This window comes from Salvia miltiorrhiza, chromosome 7 (assembly GCF_028751815.1).
Source record: "Salvia miltiorrhiza cultivar Shanhuang (shh) chromosome 7, IMPLAD_Smil_shh, whole genome shotgun sequence".
NCBI classification, from domain to species: domain Eukaryota; kingdom Viridiplantae; phylum Streptophyta; class Magnoliopsida; order Lamiales; family Lamiaceae; genus Salvia; species Salvia miltiorrhiza.
This window is the reverse complement of record NC_080393.1, coordinates 8,334,155-8,350,355: the sequence shown is the minus strand read 5'-3', so window position 1 is coordinate 8,350,355 and position 16,201 is coordinate 8,334,155. Positions and strand designations below refer to the sequence as shown.

General features: G+C 33.3%; 2 protein-coding genes across 3 annotated transcripts in view; both read left to right on the top strand.

The window, feature by feature from the left end:
* The window catches only part of LOC130992296 (uncharacterized), a 53,170-nt gene extending 51,587 nt beyond the window's left edge, over window positions 1-1,583 (top strand). The window contains exons 2-3 of the mRNA XM_057916865.1: window positions 943-1,127; window positions 1,212-1,583. Of these exons, the coding sequence (XP_057772848.1) occupies window positions 953-1,127; window positions 1,212-1,432 (396 nt within the window). The 5' untranslated portion in view covers window positions 943-952 and the 3' untranslated portion in view covers window positions 1,433-1,583. The remainder of the gene's footprint in view (window positions 1-942; window positions 1,128-1,211) is intronic.
* Window positions 1,584-10,696: 9,113 nt separating this feature from the next.
* LOC130992294 (uncharacterized) lies at window positions 10,697-13,537 on the top strand. 2 transcript variants are annotated; one of them, XM_057916862.1, is made up of 6 exons: window positions 10,697-10,958; window positions 11,087-11,191; window positions 12,048-12,281; window positions 12,778-12,868; window positions 13,117-13,207; window positions 13,286-13,537. In XM_057916862.1, exons 3-6 carry the CDS (start codon window positions 12,164-12,166, stop codon window positions 13,343-13,345), a joined length of 360 nt encoding a protein of 119 aa, XP_057772845.1. In that variant the 5' UTR covers window positions 10,697-10,958; window positions 11,087-11,191; window positions 12,048-12,163; the 3' UTR covers window positions 13,346-13,537. The 2 variants fall into 2 exon arrangements, with proteins under 2 accessions (XP_057772845.1, XP_057772844.1); XM_057916861.1 differs by having other exon boundaries at window positions 10,780-10,958; window positions 13,096-13,207.
* Window positions 13,538-16,201: the final 2,664 nt, after the last annotated feature.

Genomic DNA, 16,201 nt, shown 5'->3' with positions numbered 1-16,201 from the left:
CATTTATTGTGAATGGAGTTTGAGTCTCATTATTGTTGTGAGTAGAGTTTATGGACCCTATTGTTATAAATGGAAGTGAAAATAATATTGTCAACGGATCAAAATAGCAAAAATGAAAATGATATAATAGACGGAGGGTATAATATATGGTTTCAAAAAAATTAACATAAACATATTACTCCCTCCGTCCCACCATTTTAGTCCTCTTCCACTTTTCACACATATTAAGAAAATGCATTTAATTTTTATATTTTTATCTTTTATACCCTTATTTATTATTTTCACACATACTTTTCACATTAAAGTGAAGCATTAAATAAGGTTAATTTAGTGAAAACATTATTTTTATATAGTATTAATTAGAAAAGTTGACTATCTTTTTGGGACATCTCAAAATGGAATAAGAGACTAAAATGGTGGGACGGAGGGAGTAGATTATATTAAACAAACATATTTATTTCAGCGCTTTATCCCTTTTCTTCCATCAAGCTTCTACTCGATCTTTTATTTTTAAAATTGTTTGTAGAGATATCCGTGTGCATAGAATAGAATATCTGGACATAGAAAAATATTAATGTTGGTTGATTAATTAAATTTAGAGAAATCGCAATTGTAGTTGTATGTATTGTAGGACGAAACAAATTAAAGATAGTGATATTTTGTTGACCAGATCTCGACGTGGTCATGCCGTGCGGTTCACTCCGACAAATCAAAATTAAGTGAGTTTCTTTCCCTCACTTTCCCTTTTTCTCCATTCAATTTCAAACTGTATCTCCATGTATAAACAAATCCAACACCCCACCCCAGATTATTCCACATTATTACACTATTTTTATAATCCGATTATTATAATCGTTTCCAAATAAATACCTCAAACCAACTCCCATACCCCCACCACAATATTTGGTATATATTTAATCTGTGCAATTTGCTTTGCTGCATACTTTTCGTCATGTCTCCGACGTTGACTTCTCAAGGTCTAGTCTTGGCCACCGCCATGGCCGTCTCCGCCGCCACCGCCGTCCTCTTCGATCTTCTCCGAGAAAAGTATTTTCCTTCGACCTCCCTAATTCTTCCCAATCATCAAATCCATCAACAACAACTCCTCAAGTCTTGTATCTCTTCAGGTATATTTAATCTATAAAGCGCTCACACACACATCTTCTTTCTTGAATTATACTTATTAATATTTTGGTATTGATGGTTCTCAGGCAGCAGGAAAAGTGAGAAAGAAGCGAAGAAGAAGAAAGTGAAATTTGCAGAGGATGTGAAGGAACCCAAGGGGAATGGCGAATTGTACAGAAAAGCAGGGAGAAAAAAAACAGAGATTTTGAAGAAAAGCTGCTGTGGAAATGAGCTCCCTGCGAATCATGCTGCGCTCTACAATGGGATTTTGAAGGGTCGTGCGCACGGAATGGGGTATTCCTATTGAATAATTATTCATCGCGCTTCATTTTTTTCTTTTTACTTTCACTTTGTAAATCTTAAATCATTGTAAATATTTAGAATCTTCGATTTATTGTTTCTGCAATTCTGGCCTAAAATCATAATACTTGCATAATAGCCCTTCAAGTTTCAAGAAATCTTCTTGTGTTTTATTTTGATGGAGTATAAAATTACAGAGAATCTTGGTTCTGTCAAAATTGGCAAGAAAATGGATCAGGTTCAACATCAACAGCTGATCGGAATAATAAATTAAATCGAAAATATCAGCTGTTAATTTCATGGCTTTGTGATTGAATCCGACCACTTGAAAGAGAAAAATGATTGAGTTATATTATAAAAATAAAAGTATAATAAAACAAACAGGATTGACATATATTAATCTCTTTTTTTTTTGAAAATATTGACATATATTAATATATTAATCAATAATTGAAATTATTTTGTGGCGTATGAGATATGACCAGGTTCAGTAAACTAGATCTTGGCTTAAATGGAAACGGAATCTTTTTTTCAGTTGCAATTCGTTTAAAGGGTGCCTGATTCGGTATCTCGTTTCTTCTCATGTTTTGATAAACAAACCCACTTGACACCCACTACCAAGCCAATTCACATTTTTTTTTCCTCGCATACTATTATGATTCCAGAATATTTCACTCCGAATTGAATTTTTCTGAATACTACAGACCAGAATCCAGATTAGTAGATTTAAGTTTGATTTTGCTCATAGGTTACACTTCTCCTTACTTTCATACAACTATTGATGACATTCCAAATAAATTTTTAAAAAGTTATTGATGTTTAAATACACTAGTTTTTAAGTGAATTTTAGTTTGGGTGAATAGGTAAAAATGCCCATTTTGTTAAGTTTAAAATTAAAAATGCACATTTCTTATAAAAACTTGATCCTATATTCAAACTAAATTGAAGAGTCGAAATTGCTCTTAGATGTTGATGGCTTTGCATCAATTTTGTGTAAAGCCTTATACTTTTTTGACATAATACAAAAGTGTAACAAAAATGTAAGAAAAAGTAGTATGTTGTTGGAAAAGCAGGTTGCCACCTGAGCGGCAACCTACTTAATGAGGTTGCCGTTCAGGTGGCAAACTATTTTTTGGCCGGCAAGCACAACCAGAATCTGGCCGAACACCGACGAAATATTCCGTCGGTAAGCATCAAAATTTCGTCGGTAAATGGAGATACCGACGGATTTCACCCGTCGTTGAAACGCTCGTCGGTAAATGGATTTTTGTTGTCCGTCGGTGGGTACCGACGGACATCGCCGTCGGTAAGTCTCCGACGCCGGCGTTGGCCGTGGTAGGTGGCGCGTTTACCGACGGAATTTTCCGTCGGTAAATTAATTATTATTTTTAATTATTAATTTTCATTTTTTATATATATATATATCAACCTATCTTCGTATTCTACAAGTATTTCGTATTTCTAATGTATTTTGAACTTAATTGCATATGATTTGGCCAACATCCCAGTGGGTCACCCATCTTACTAGTGCTCTGAGTCAAGCACGCATAACCTTGAAGTTTTTTTCGAGTGGTCGCCAGAAGAGAACACGCGTATTATTGATATAACTAGCACCTATTAATTCATTTAAACTCTATTTCAATATACAATATCATTTATTCATAACCTTAGAATATGTCAAGATGATATCTAAGACTTGTGGTGCCGGCGAAAGAATGACGGTAAATATATGATCGAATTTAAAATAATAAAAAAAATTAATATTATCGTTTATTAAAAAGAGAAAATATTATTGCTAAAAATAACTATCAATTTTAAATTATTTTCAATAATTTAAAAATAATAATAATATAGAAAATTAATTAAAAATAATTTAAAATAAAAATATAATAGAAAATAATAAAAATAAAAAATAAAATAATAAAAAAATAATTTACCGACGGACTTTATCCGTCGGTACTAATTTTAAAATAAGTAAAATAAATAAAAAAAATAAAAAAACAAATAAAAATACAAATAATAATATTTATTGAAATTACCGACGGAATATTCCGTCGGTAAAACATAAAAATAATTATTAAATTCGAAATTACCCAATTTTCCGACGGAGTTAAATCCGTCGGTAGAGATTCCGTCGGTATTCCGTCGGTAAAAATCAAAAATAATTATTAAAATCGAAATTACCGAATTTACCGACGGATATTGTCCGTCGGTAGCGATTCCGTCGGTAGTCCGTCGGTATTTTCATCGGAAATAGATGCCGGCTCCGGCAATGTTGCCGGAGGACGGTCCGTCGGTGATCCGTCGGTATCTACCGACGGAAAATAGTCCGTCGGTGACATCCGTCAGTGTTCGACCAGTTTTCTTGTAGTGAAGGTACTTTTTTTAGTGAAATTTTTAATTTGCTACAAGAAAAAGGAGGTTGCCTACTGGAAAAGTAGGTTGTCGCCGCAACCTACTTTTCCAACAACTGACTATTTTTTATCTTGCAAGTACACTGATTAAGACATGAAGGGTAATTTAGGTATTTTGAGTATATGATCAAGTTTTTATAACAAGTGGACATTTTTAATTTTTGACTTAACAAAGTGGGCATAAAAAATTTCACCCCTTTTAGTTTTGTACACAAACTTTGAAAAGTGTAAATACTCTCTCCGTCCCTAAAAATTATGATCTTATTATATTGTTGCATCCTTGAAAATTGTAACATTTTCTTACTTGAAAATGACCCTACAAACTTCACATCTCATTATATATAAAAAGGTATAAAATCCATCTTTATTCAAATACTTTTTCTTAAAATCTGTGTCATGTTCATTGAATTACAAGTTTTAAGGACGGATGAACTATATCAATTTTTAGATATTATTTTAATTTTTTCATTATTTAAATTTTCGCTCAAATTGAATCTAATATAACTAAATTAAATTTGGTGTGGCTTTGATGTGACACCACTCCAATTAAAACAACATCATTTTCATTGTGAAATAACTTAATCGAAATTAAATCAAAACAACATTGTTTTAATTGAAGTGATGTTACGTCAAAGCCTTGCCAAATTTAATTTAGCTATATCAAATTCAATTTGGCCGATTGAGTTGAGGGGAGGCTCCTTAACGAGAGAGATTAGTGTAGATAAAGATTCGGCTTGAATTAGGGTGTCACCAAGAAAAATAAGACGGCGACAGATAAGAGAGAATGAAGGCTGAGGGGTGAGTGGGTTAGGGTATAAATTAGGTTTATATATGATGAGCTTTAATTAATTGAATTGGGTTCGTGTCAGATCAAGTGTATGGAAAAGATGGGTTGGGTCGGAGCTAAGGCAGACTGTGGGTTGCTTTGTATGGGCGAGGCATAAAATTAGTTATTCTTATAAGAAAAGAAAAAAAATTTGATACAAAGAAAGATAATGTTTTATTACTTTTCTTCATATCGATTATTACTTTTCATCACAATAATAATCACTTCGAATAATTCATATTTTTCAATCAATCCTGACTGGCAGAGCAGCGGAGGGTACGAGCGTGGAGCAAAGGGTGTGACATCAGTATACTCATTTTGCTCAAATAATTATTATTGTAACAAAAAGTAATTATTGATATAAAGAAAGGTAATGTTTCAAAAACATTATTTTTCTTCATGTTGATTATTTTTTTTTTCATCACAATAATAATTACTTTGAATTATCCGGTCCAGACCCGCAATCCGCGTCTAGATTCGTCTCGCTCCGTGTTCAATCCGACACGATCCGTCTCATTTATACATACAGTCTGATAGGAGAATTTGTGTAATTAATTAATTGTTAATGAAGTTCTAATTTTTATCCAAAATAAAATAGGTCATGTTACGTGGAATAATTCAAAATAAAAGTACTAAATAATGTAACAAAGAAGGTATTTATCTATGTGAATCGCCATATCATCATCTTCTAAAGTTTTATATAAGTCAATCATTCCTGGTTGAACACATTGTGATCGAAAGAGTTAGATTGAATTTGCTCACCAAACTAAAACCTATCCAAATAATAATACTCCAATCTGAAAATTACAATCAAAATGCTTACCCCTTGACATTGTAGAAATACGAATTTTTTTTTTTTTTTTATAACAGAATTAGCAAAAAATACAAAATTTCCTGTACACTCGGGTGTACGGTACACCCGGATCGTACCTGACCCGGATCCAATTCAACTGAATTATCCTACCCGAATGTTAAGTGTTAGTGTTATTTCGATATAGTGTTAATGCACTACTACAAAATTTTACATACATAACAGTGAATAGATAACGGTTTTTTTCAAAAACCGTTATGTATGAGCGCACTTTTAGGGATAGATAACGGTTTGACAAAAAACCGTTATCTATGTAGTGTTATCCTTAGGTTTAGATAACGGTTTATGTTAATCCGTTATGTTTGTGCGTTATCTATTAGTTGCATACATAACGGTACTGCAAAACCGTTACGCCGACCGTTATCTATGAGCATATTTTACAACGGTTTATTAAACCGTTATGTATCAGCACTTTGAAAACTGTTATGTATAATTTTTTTAATTATTTTTAATTTTTTTTTAACTTATATTATATTAAATCATTTGAAACTCATGTTTCTCTCAAATCCCTCCCAATCGAGCTCTCCTAAAAATTTACACAGAAAATTCTTTCCCCCTTCTCTTTCAAGCTGAGCGGACCAGCAAGGGCTCCGCCGTCGCGGCCGCTGAAGTTCCGGCGAGGAGAGCCGGCCTCGCCCGCCTTATCTCTCTTTCTTTTGACTCAATTCGTGCATTCACAAACTCACACCATCGCCCGACTTCTCAATCTCCGGCGAACTGTAGTGAGAAGCCGCCGCCACTCTCCCTCAAAATCTCACCTAACCACCGCCTCAATTTGAAAAGGTTCCAGCCGCCACTACCGCCTGTATCTCAAGCGGCGGCGCCACTCTCTCCTCCAAACCCTAGATCCCTAATTCCTCCGTCTGAAATCTTAGGGCCCCAGATCTAGACTCAACCCTCTCCGACCTCCGGCATCAATAGCAGCTCCTCGCCGCCGTGCCTGGACTTCCTCGATCCCGAGTCAGACGGCGGCTAAGGGTCACTGCCGACACTCTCTTTATTTTTTGTAAAGCAGGATTATTATATGAATATGGGTTACGCGATTCAGACTATCCGAGAGGAGTTTCCGGAGCTTTTCTACCGAGAGCTAAGCTTTGATATATACAGGTACATATGAACTTATTGATTTTTCTATTTTGAGCATAGTTTTCTAACTATAGCGCTTGGATGAATTTTTGCTCAAACTTTTAGCGGATTACTATGCATAGTTTTCTGATTGAGCTGGTTGCTAGTTTTGAACTCAATGAATTGATCACCAGAAACGGAAGCAGAGTGGCATTTGTGTAAGTTCACGGGGTTGGGGCAGAAGGGCCAACGGCGGCGGTGGTGGATGGTGTTGCTTGTGCCTGCGCCAGCCCAAGACTCTCGATTCTTCCGGTGAGTCGCCTACCAGTGATCCTAACAGTTCGGAGTTTGCTTTTGATGAGTTGAGAGCTCTTATTGAGAAAAATGACTTTTATTCCAAAGACTGTAATCCGCATTTTGATGCTCATGATATGTCAACGCAGTTAACTGGGAAACCCCAGTGATCAAAATTGCTTCTTTAGCTGCGTTACGAAATTGTTTCAGATATTGTCTCGATCTTTCCCGGTGGATGTTGTGAGGGTCAGTGGGTGTTTATTGCGTTAGAAAGGCCCTGTTTTGTTATCAATTATTTCTTCACTCAATATTTTTAGTGAAATATTATTCGATGTCGATTGTGTACATTGGTGTGATGCCTTTGGCTTAATTCGGATACTCTTTATATAATGTGTATTGGATTCTTTGTTTTGGTTTGGCTGCAAAAGACATCAGGAATGATGCAAGAGAAATGTATATGATGTTGAGTTCTTCAATCGTGGATTGAACCAATTTCAATGGGATGTCTTGGATTGTTTCAAGGATTGATTCCACCATTATTCTATGATTGAATTATGCATGTTTAAACTCTTTATGAGTCATCTATAGCGCGTCCAAAATGTGTGCATTTCGTTGTCTTTTATGAGTTTTTCATTGCCTCTGTCTGGCCTTTTGAATAAATTACAATAACTTACTCATAATCAGAAAATAAATCTAATATCTTAAACAGAGAACTAAATAAACTGAAAACTGTACACAAGGGTTGATCCCTTTTGTACAGTAATTGCATTTTTAATTCTTTTTCACTTATATCAGTTTGTCATCCTGCTTTATTCTTTTTTTTTCTTTAGGTTGCTCGAGGCAATAATAGCGGTGGAGAATCAATCCCCATGCTTCTGAGATTTCCTAAACTTTCCGATCCTTATTATGGTTATAACATGATAGGCTTCGGGGACATTATATTCCCTGGTTTGTTGGTTTCCTTCTCACACAGGTACATTTAGCGTACTTTTATTCACAATATGAAATTGTACTTGCAATGTACTGCCACTGCTGATCCAAGATTCAATTAACTTATACATATATCTTAAAGCCATTTGCGGGAGCATGCTAGTATTTTTTGCTTGTTTAACGATACTGAAAAACACTTAATGGAAAGACTTCATACCGAGAAAGATATAGATACACCAAGTACATATGCTATATTTTTGTGGCTTTGCAATGTTGCATTTGACTTAGGAACCCTTTTGTCATCAGATTCGATAAAGCCCATAGGAAGAGTGGAGCAAATGGATATTTTCTTTGGTTGATAATTGGCTATGGATCTGGTGAGTTATTTTTGTTAATGATTATATCTAGTTATTGGATAACTGATTTGGTCTTCTGATTTTGTATTTGACTTTATTGCTCCCCCCCCCCCCTTTTTTTTAAACTGACTTTATTGTTCCTTGAATCTCATGATTCTTCTTTTCCAAAAATCTAGAATATCATTTCTAATCCTGAGATTGGGGCTCTTTTCTTACATCTGTAGAGACTACCATTACCACTCATGAACTCCTCTAACATTGCTTATTCAAGCTTCAAGCTTCCACTCCACACCCCCAATATAATGGATAAAAAAGCTAAGTAATTTCTGGACACTATCTATGCGTTTAATAAATCAAGTGCTTAAGTTCTCTTTATTTTCGTTCCCTTACATCTGCATAAATAAAGTGAAAACTCTCTTTCTTAAGTTCTCTTTATTCTAGTAGTGACGTGAGAATAAAAATGGAAATCTTTTACAATATCAGGTGTGTTTATTAATTTGGTTTGACATGTCATACTATTTGTCAGGAATTACATTCATTATCTTTACTTCTGGGGGATTCTTGAGCGGGATTCTTGGACATTTGTAGGCTCTGCTAGTTGCTCTTGCTGTTATGTCGGATCTTATGTTCGACTTCTTGGGAAGGTGCAGTAACGAAGCCCTCAAGGAAGAGATGGAAGAGAAAAGAAGGGCTCACGTGCACTTTAAGCTACCTCAGACGATTGCCTATTTGGTGCCTATTTTTTTAGTTTGTCACTTTAATAATTCTGAAGGTAGCGGTCATTCTTCATTTTTCACTAAATCTCTATTGCAGATTACTTTCATGAGGAAGAAGGATTTCAGGAAAGAGCAACTAGTTCTTGAGGACTTAGTGCTAGAATACATAGTATGATAGAATTTTGTTTTAGCTATAAGATAGTTGGTACTTTCAATTTTGAATCGAATATGCAATGATGATGTATACTTGATACTTGGTTCATTTGGATGGTAATGTATGAATATTTTGGATGATATATAAAATTGTTATTGTTGATTTTATCATTTTGTCGTTTTATAAAAATTGCAAAATTTAAAAATATACTACAATTATATAAAGTGCAAAAAACTGTTATAAAAGGTTCAAAAAATCGTTATGTATTCTAATTAAAGATAACGGTTAAAATCGTTATAAAAACTGTAAAAATCGTTATAAAAAGTGCAAAAATCGTTATAAAAAGTGCAAAAAACCGTTATGTATTCTATCAAAGATAACGGTTAAAACCGTTATAAAAAGTGCAAAAAACTGTTAACTATGATTAAAAAAAATAAAAAAAATTCTAATACATAACGGAAAAATCTTAATACATAACGGTGAAAAACCGTTATGTATTCTATAAAAGATAACGGTTAAAACCGTTATAAAAAGTGCAAAAAACTGTTAACTATGATAAAAAAAATTAAAAAAAAATTAATACATAATGGAAAAATCTTAATACATAACGGTGAAAAACCGTTAGGTATAACCTTTATAGATAACGGATGCGTACTGTTATGTATGACGCATCGTACCGTTATCTATGCTACTATAGATAACGGTTTTGAAACCGTTGTGTATGACGTATAGAATAGATAACACCACTATACACAACGGTTTTTTTGCTCATAGATAACGGATAAAATCCGTTATCTATGAGCGTTTTTCTAGTAGTGATGTCATTTACATGTAGCGTTAGCGTCCAATCAATATGATGTTAGTGTCATTTTACACCTAGTGTTAGTGTCATTTCGATATAGTGTTAGTGTCATTTGTAAAACAAAATAGTGTTAGTGTTGTTTTTGAAATAGTGTTATTTGTAAAATAAAATAGTGTTAGTGTCATTCCAAGATCGTGTTAGTGTTAGTGTTAGTGTTAGTGTCATTTCAAGAAAAAATGAGCCATGATAGTCCAATTGGATCAAGATTCGGATCGGATATAACTCGAGTGTACGGTACACTCGGGTGTATACCACCTCTAGCAAAAATTATACTCCTAAAAAACTTTTCTTTTCTTTTTTTCTACAGAATTAATTAACAAAAATTATACTCCTTCGATCGTCCTCATATTTAAGTACATCTTTTTTTAGTATGTTCTTTAAATTTATGCATATCTTATTTTTGGAAACTATTCCACATAATTTTCACAATCTTATCATTGTAACTTATATACTACTTTCTCTGTTTCACTTAGTTTGACACATTTACTTTGGACACGGAAATTAAGAATTAGGTGTTAAGAGTGTAAAAGTGAGTAGAAACTACTTATTTGATGTGTATAGAGAAGGTATGGACCATATATTATTTTTAAAAATTGTCATTATAAATGAGATAAAATAAAAAGGAAAGTGGGATGGAGGGAATACTATTTAATCACAATATACTTTTAACGTGGAATTCTTTATGTGGTATCAATATTCTACATAATTTTTTTTATTGAAATTCATATAAAAATGATATGTGTATATTTAGGGGGGTATAAAAATACATTGGATATAGTAATACTTATTCAGTACCTATCTTTTTCTGTCTGTTTTTCAAAGAAAAAAATTCTTATATTTTTTGAGTTGTGGTGTGCAGTTATATTTTTTGTAAAATACAGATGGCTAAATATAGCAACTACCAGACATCCAGCTACATACATAATAGGTAAGCTATGAAATTTCTCCTTTGTCGGAGAAGAAGAAAACTAAGAAAACAGCTAATTCAGAACCGCAAGGCATATCGCTGAGAAGCGATCGATTTCAGGAAGGAGACCATTACAATGTAAATTTCTCTGCCAGCTCCAATTTTATATACATTAATTATTCGTGCATTGTGTTTCGGAAAACTCAATTTATTGTCGAATTTATGTAAATGATAGCATGATTTTTTTTTTTTAAAATTTATGGCAGAAGCTAATCAGCACATCCTTCCTGTCATCGACGCTTATAGTGAGAACCTTTTCTGCGGTTCTGATTGGTCGCTGCTTTGATTTTTGATGCCGCTGCTCGCATTGGGTAGGCATTTTTTACTAGCAAAATAAATTGCATTTTTAGTTCTGGGTTTGCATTCTTTTGTTCATTTATTTTCCCTATTTTATGTCTTCTTTTTGGCAATTCGACAAATTTCGTATGTATCTTGTAGTTATTTGACAATTTAAGTTAATGTTTGGTTTCAATCAATGAGTTTTGGGTTCGTTGTGTTCGTTTAAGTTAATTTGAGTAAAGATTAGAATTTAGTAATAAATGAGCATCTTGGATTCTTGATGCTTTTTAGTATACATTTTCGTTATTCAGTTAAAGTACATGCGTATTTGTTAAATTTTTGTGTTCTGTTTCTCAAAATTACATAATTTTTTTTTTCAAAGAAGAAAATACGAATTGGGTGTTTCAGTATTGTTGATTGAAGTTACATAAAGTTAATTTTTTTTTTCCAATATGAATTGACTACAGTTCAGGTTTTGGATGCTTTTTATTGCTGTTGCTTTGCACAGGACAAATTGATAATTACTAATCAATAGTAATTCTTGGAAATATTTTCAGCCATTATGCATAATCTTCTTACTTACATATTCAATTTTTTTCAACATTTTTGATTTTGTTCTCATCTTGTAGAAACACCTAAGAGCTATGCAATTCATTTAAGACGAATTCTTTTGCAGATCGCTATCTTGTTTTAAATGTTAAGAGCCCCTGTATAACTGTGACTCATTATGTATAAGAGTAGATAATTCCTCTACCAAATGAGCTAAAGTTTAACATTTTCTCTGAAACTAAGAGTTTCTACTTGACTAATATTAGATGCAATCTATTCATTGCTTTTCTCCTTTCTAGTTACTAGATAGTTGATGTGTGTTATGGTTGTCTATGCCAGATTAAGTTAATTTTCTGCAGTCGGTGTTGTGAATTGAAAACGAGCAACTGAAAAAGCAGAATAAGAGATCCAAAAGCTACCATATCAGTAGCTTTTGGTCAGCCTGCACCTGACAAATGACATCTACAAGAACGTGTTTGGGAAAGCGCATATCAGCAAGAAATATGCCGACCAAGGAGCATGCAGCTCAAGGTTCTGGCTGTTCAAAAGAGACAACTGAATTTGTAAATCATGGTCAGTTCATTATTGGCAGTTGCTTAAATTGTTGTACTTGTTTAAAGGAATATGTCACAGTTGTATTACTTTGTTTATGATTCTGGTTAAGTTCCTTTGCCACTGTAATGGCTGATTTTTTGGCACTTTTGTCGACTTGTGGCCTAGACTGCTATACCCTCAAATCCCATTTTCGCTGCTGAATGCGAGAGACGAAAACATTTTGATTTCTTGATGCTCAATTGCCCTTGTTGCTGGCACATCAAATATTCTTCCCATCAACTATAAGAAGATGGATCCATCTCTTTACTTCTCTCCCATTGTTTCATGTGCATATGTTAATACGGAAGAAAGAAAATGTATTATCTTCAAATCATACCTTCATAACCATTTCGACAACTTAATAGACTTAATTGTATCTTGCTCTATTCCCCTTACGAACTTTATTCTTTCCTTATTTCTGTCATTCATCTCTTTTTCTGCCATTTCAATGATAAATGGATTCTTATTAGTATAGGTCTTATTCTCTGGAACCAGAGCAGACAGGAATGGGTAGGGGATAAGAAGAGAAGCAGTCAATCTCAATTGTTGCGTGCGCTCAAATTAAGGTAACGATCTCTCCTTCACTATATATCATGTAACAGATTACTGATGCGAACAGATGAATCACGCGATAGATAAAAAACTTGTCCTTGTTGATTCAGAAACAGTCCCAAATGTGACAACTGACAAATCTTAATGTGTGTGACAATAATACCAGATGAAGATTGAATTCTAGTCCTATTTGATTAGGTAAATAATTATTTGATGATACGGATTCTTTTTTTCTCACAAGATCGCATCTCTGTATGGACAGAAAGCTCCAGCTTTGCTGTTTGAATTCGAGCAAGAGCAAGCATAAGCTGCTTAACAGCAGCAAGCCGTTTCCCAGCCCTGTCCCGCTTGGGGTATGTTTGTTCGCTTGTATATGCAAGTAGAGGCCTAAAGTCGGCGTGACTGACTATTTTTGATGAAAAACTTTACAGGAAATGGTGGATTTTCTGGTCAATGTATGGGATGCTGAAGGAATGTATGAGATGGTCTAAGCAGGGAGACAGAGGCTTCTTTCGTAAGTAGTGATCACTAACACGTTCAAAATGTTTGATTTATTGAACAGCAAATTTTCTTTTTTGGCTGTAGATAAGATGTAGGAATAATGTAAAGTTGTTGTGCCATTTTTGTTGGTACTATTCAAACTTCATCCTCTTTTTATCATTTTTACATACATTTTTCTGCAACTTGGAGTTGTGATTATTACGTGCTTCTACTGTGAAACATTTTTACAAAACGCACCAAAGTTCAGGCCATAAGTTGATAATAAAACCCTTGTGAAACAAATTAAACCATGCAATATTTGGTTACATGCAAATTAATAATTAGTATAAGCATAGTTATAGTCTATGGCCTCACCTTTAGGTCAACTTGCAAAAATATTCTTACTTTTGAAATATTGAAAATAGCTTGACCTTCATATGCGAGTCGTAAATATGGTTTTAGCCTATATTTTAAGATTGCAAATTTTGACGTGGAACACTTGAATGCAACTTGGATATTTTGATTTATTTTGTAAAATTATGTGAGAAATATATTCTCAAAAATTATATTTTCGTTTAGGAGTCCATTTCAATATATTATTGTTATTATTATTATTATTATTATTATTATTATTATTATTATTACTACTACTACTACTCCCTCAGTCCCTTTTATTTTTGCATACCTTTCTTTTTTGGTACGTTCCCCCAAATTTATGCACACCCTATTTTTGAATATTATTCAACACATAATTTCAACAATTTTACCCTTTTAACTTGCACTTAGAGCATTCGTATCGCGGCTCGCGGAGCAGACGTGAACCTGGCTCGTGCGAGCCGCACAATGCTGTCGGGGGAGGGGGGCTCGGGAGAGGGAGAGGGAGAGAGAGAGAGAGAAGCGCGTGCAAAGCACGCCCGAATAAAAAAAAAAATCGAGTTTTATATAAAAATTATCTAAATTTTAAGATTATAATTATAATTATAATTAATTCACTTTTATAGTGTATTACACATTATAGATAAGCCTACACTTTTCGATGTAGCTTCATTTTTTAATGAAATTTTAGTAGTTAAATTAAGTATTTAATTTTTATCTACAAATATATTTAAATTAAAGATAAAATAGAAATAAAAATTTGAGATTCCAATTTACGAGAGACTCTTTAGGAATGGGAACCAGAGCACGTTAAGGAGCTCTTGGGTTGAACGCTCTTAATTACCCTCAATTTACTTAATAATATTTTTAATGTAAGATTATTTATTCACTATACTCTAAACAACTTTTTATTATCATATGTGTATATTTATGGGGATGGAGGAGTACTCTTTTCGTCCTATTAAAAGTGGCTCGTTTTTTATTTTATTCTTTCTTGTTAAAATTGACTTATTTTATTCTTTCTTGTTAAAATTGACTTATTTCCATGCAAAACAACAATTAACTTTTGGAAAGATGTAAAGTACATCATTTTTATTCAATTTATATATAATTTTTTAATTTTTGTGATAAAAATAAGTGAGCCACAACCACAAATAGTGAGACCGAGCAAGTATTATTTATGAAAGAAGATATGGGGTGAATAAAACTTTAGAGGTTAGGAGCGTGAGTTTAGTCCGAAATGGAAACTGATAAATGACGTCAAAAGTGGTGTTTCTACAGAAACCTAAAGTCGTATCGCACCACTCCTTTATATCATTATCATATCACACATTTAATTTGTATACTTGCTTATAAATTATTATTTTATTTGGACGTACTACATTTAAACAATAAAAAACTTATATACCACCTTATTAATTCGACAGATGTCCAACTTCATTGATGAAATAAACATGCAAATGAACAAACTAGTAAGCAACATCAACGTAATTCACGAAGAATACAAGACCTAACAATATGTCGCATTAAGAAATTAAATATAGTGGATATTACTTTTTCTACGTAATTTACGGCAGGATATTATCTTATCATATAAGAACATAGAGAGGTAATTCATTCAGTATGCACTTCGAAAACAATTATGTTTTACCCTAATAAATAAAAAATGCGAATTTGATATGATTGTCAACTCCAAAAGAAAAGAGTGGATTGATTTGAGGGCGTGAAGCATTCTTAGTGGTAACCTTTAAAAATGTTATTGAGTTTAACGACGATACTGATTTGATCAAAACTTTGATTGATTTGTACGCTTTTAACAAATAAATCGAAGGATTGAGTGATCTAGTGTAACATGTGTTTGATCAGTTGTAACTCGAATTAAAAATGGAATTAGGCACATTGTTTTCATTTTTATACTATGTTTAATTGGACCTCTATGAACAAAATTTAGAATTTTGTATAGGGAACTCATACAAAATGGAGAGATTAATTATGTAGGATTAATAGTTGAACGTGGAAATTTTGATAGTGTCGGTGAGTATAGTTGGTGTTGGTAATGTGGAACACAAAGAATAAAATGGTGTATAAAGAATTTAGACTTTCTAATTCGGGCATTTTCGTATTGAATCTTAGATTTCCATTTATACTTTATGTGAGTGGTGTGCGCACGTTACATATATATATATGATCAGAAAATAAAATAAAAACATTAATGAGTGAGCCATCAATATGCAGAGTATAACTGGATTTCCCATTGGATTCTCCCAGGCTACCCAATCTTGTACTTTGATGATATCGTTTTTTATTTTTCCCCAGTGGTAAATTAGGTGAACCTTTCACTTTAAATTACTGTTTTTAACTGTTGAATTTCACATCACCATGTATTGCAAAAAACTGCCCTACTGGGCTGGGGGGTCGCCACCTGCTGCACCCCAGTTCAACTTAATAATTACGGTTTACAAGAGCAGTAACTTTCCTACTTTGTTTTTGTA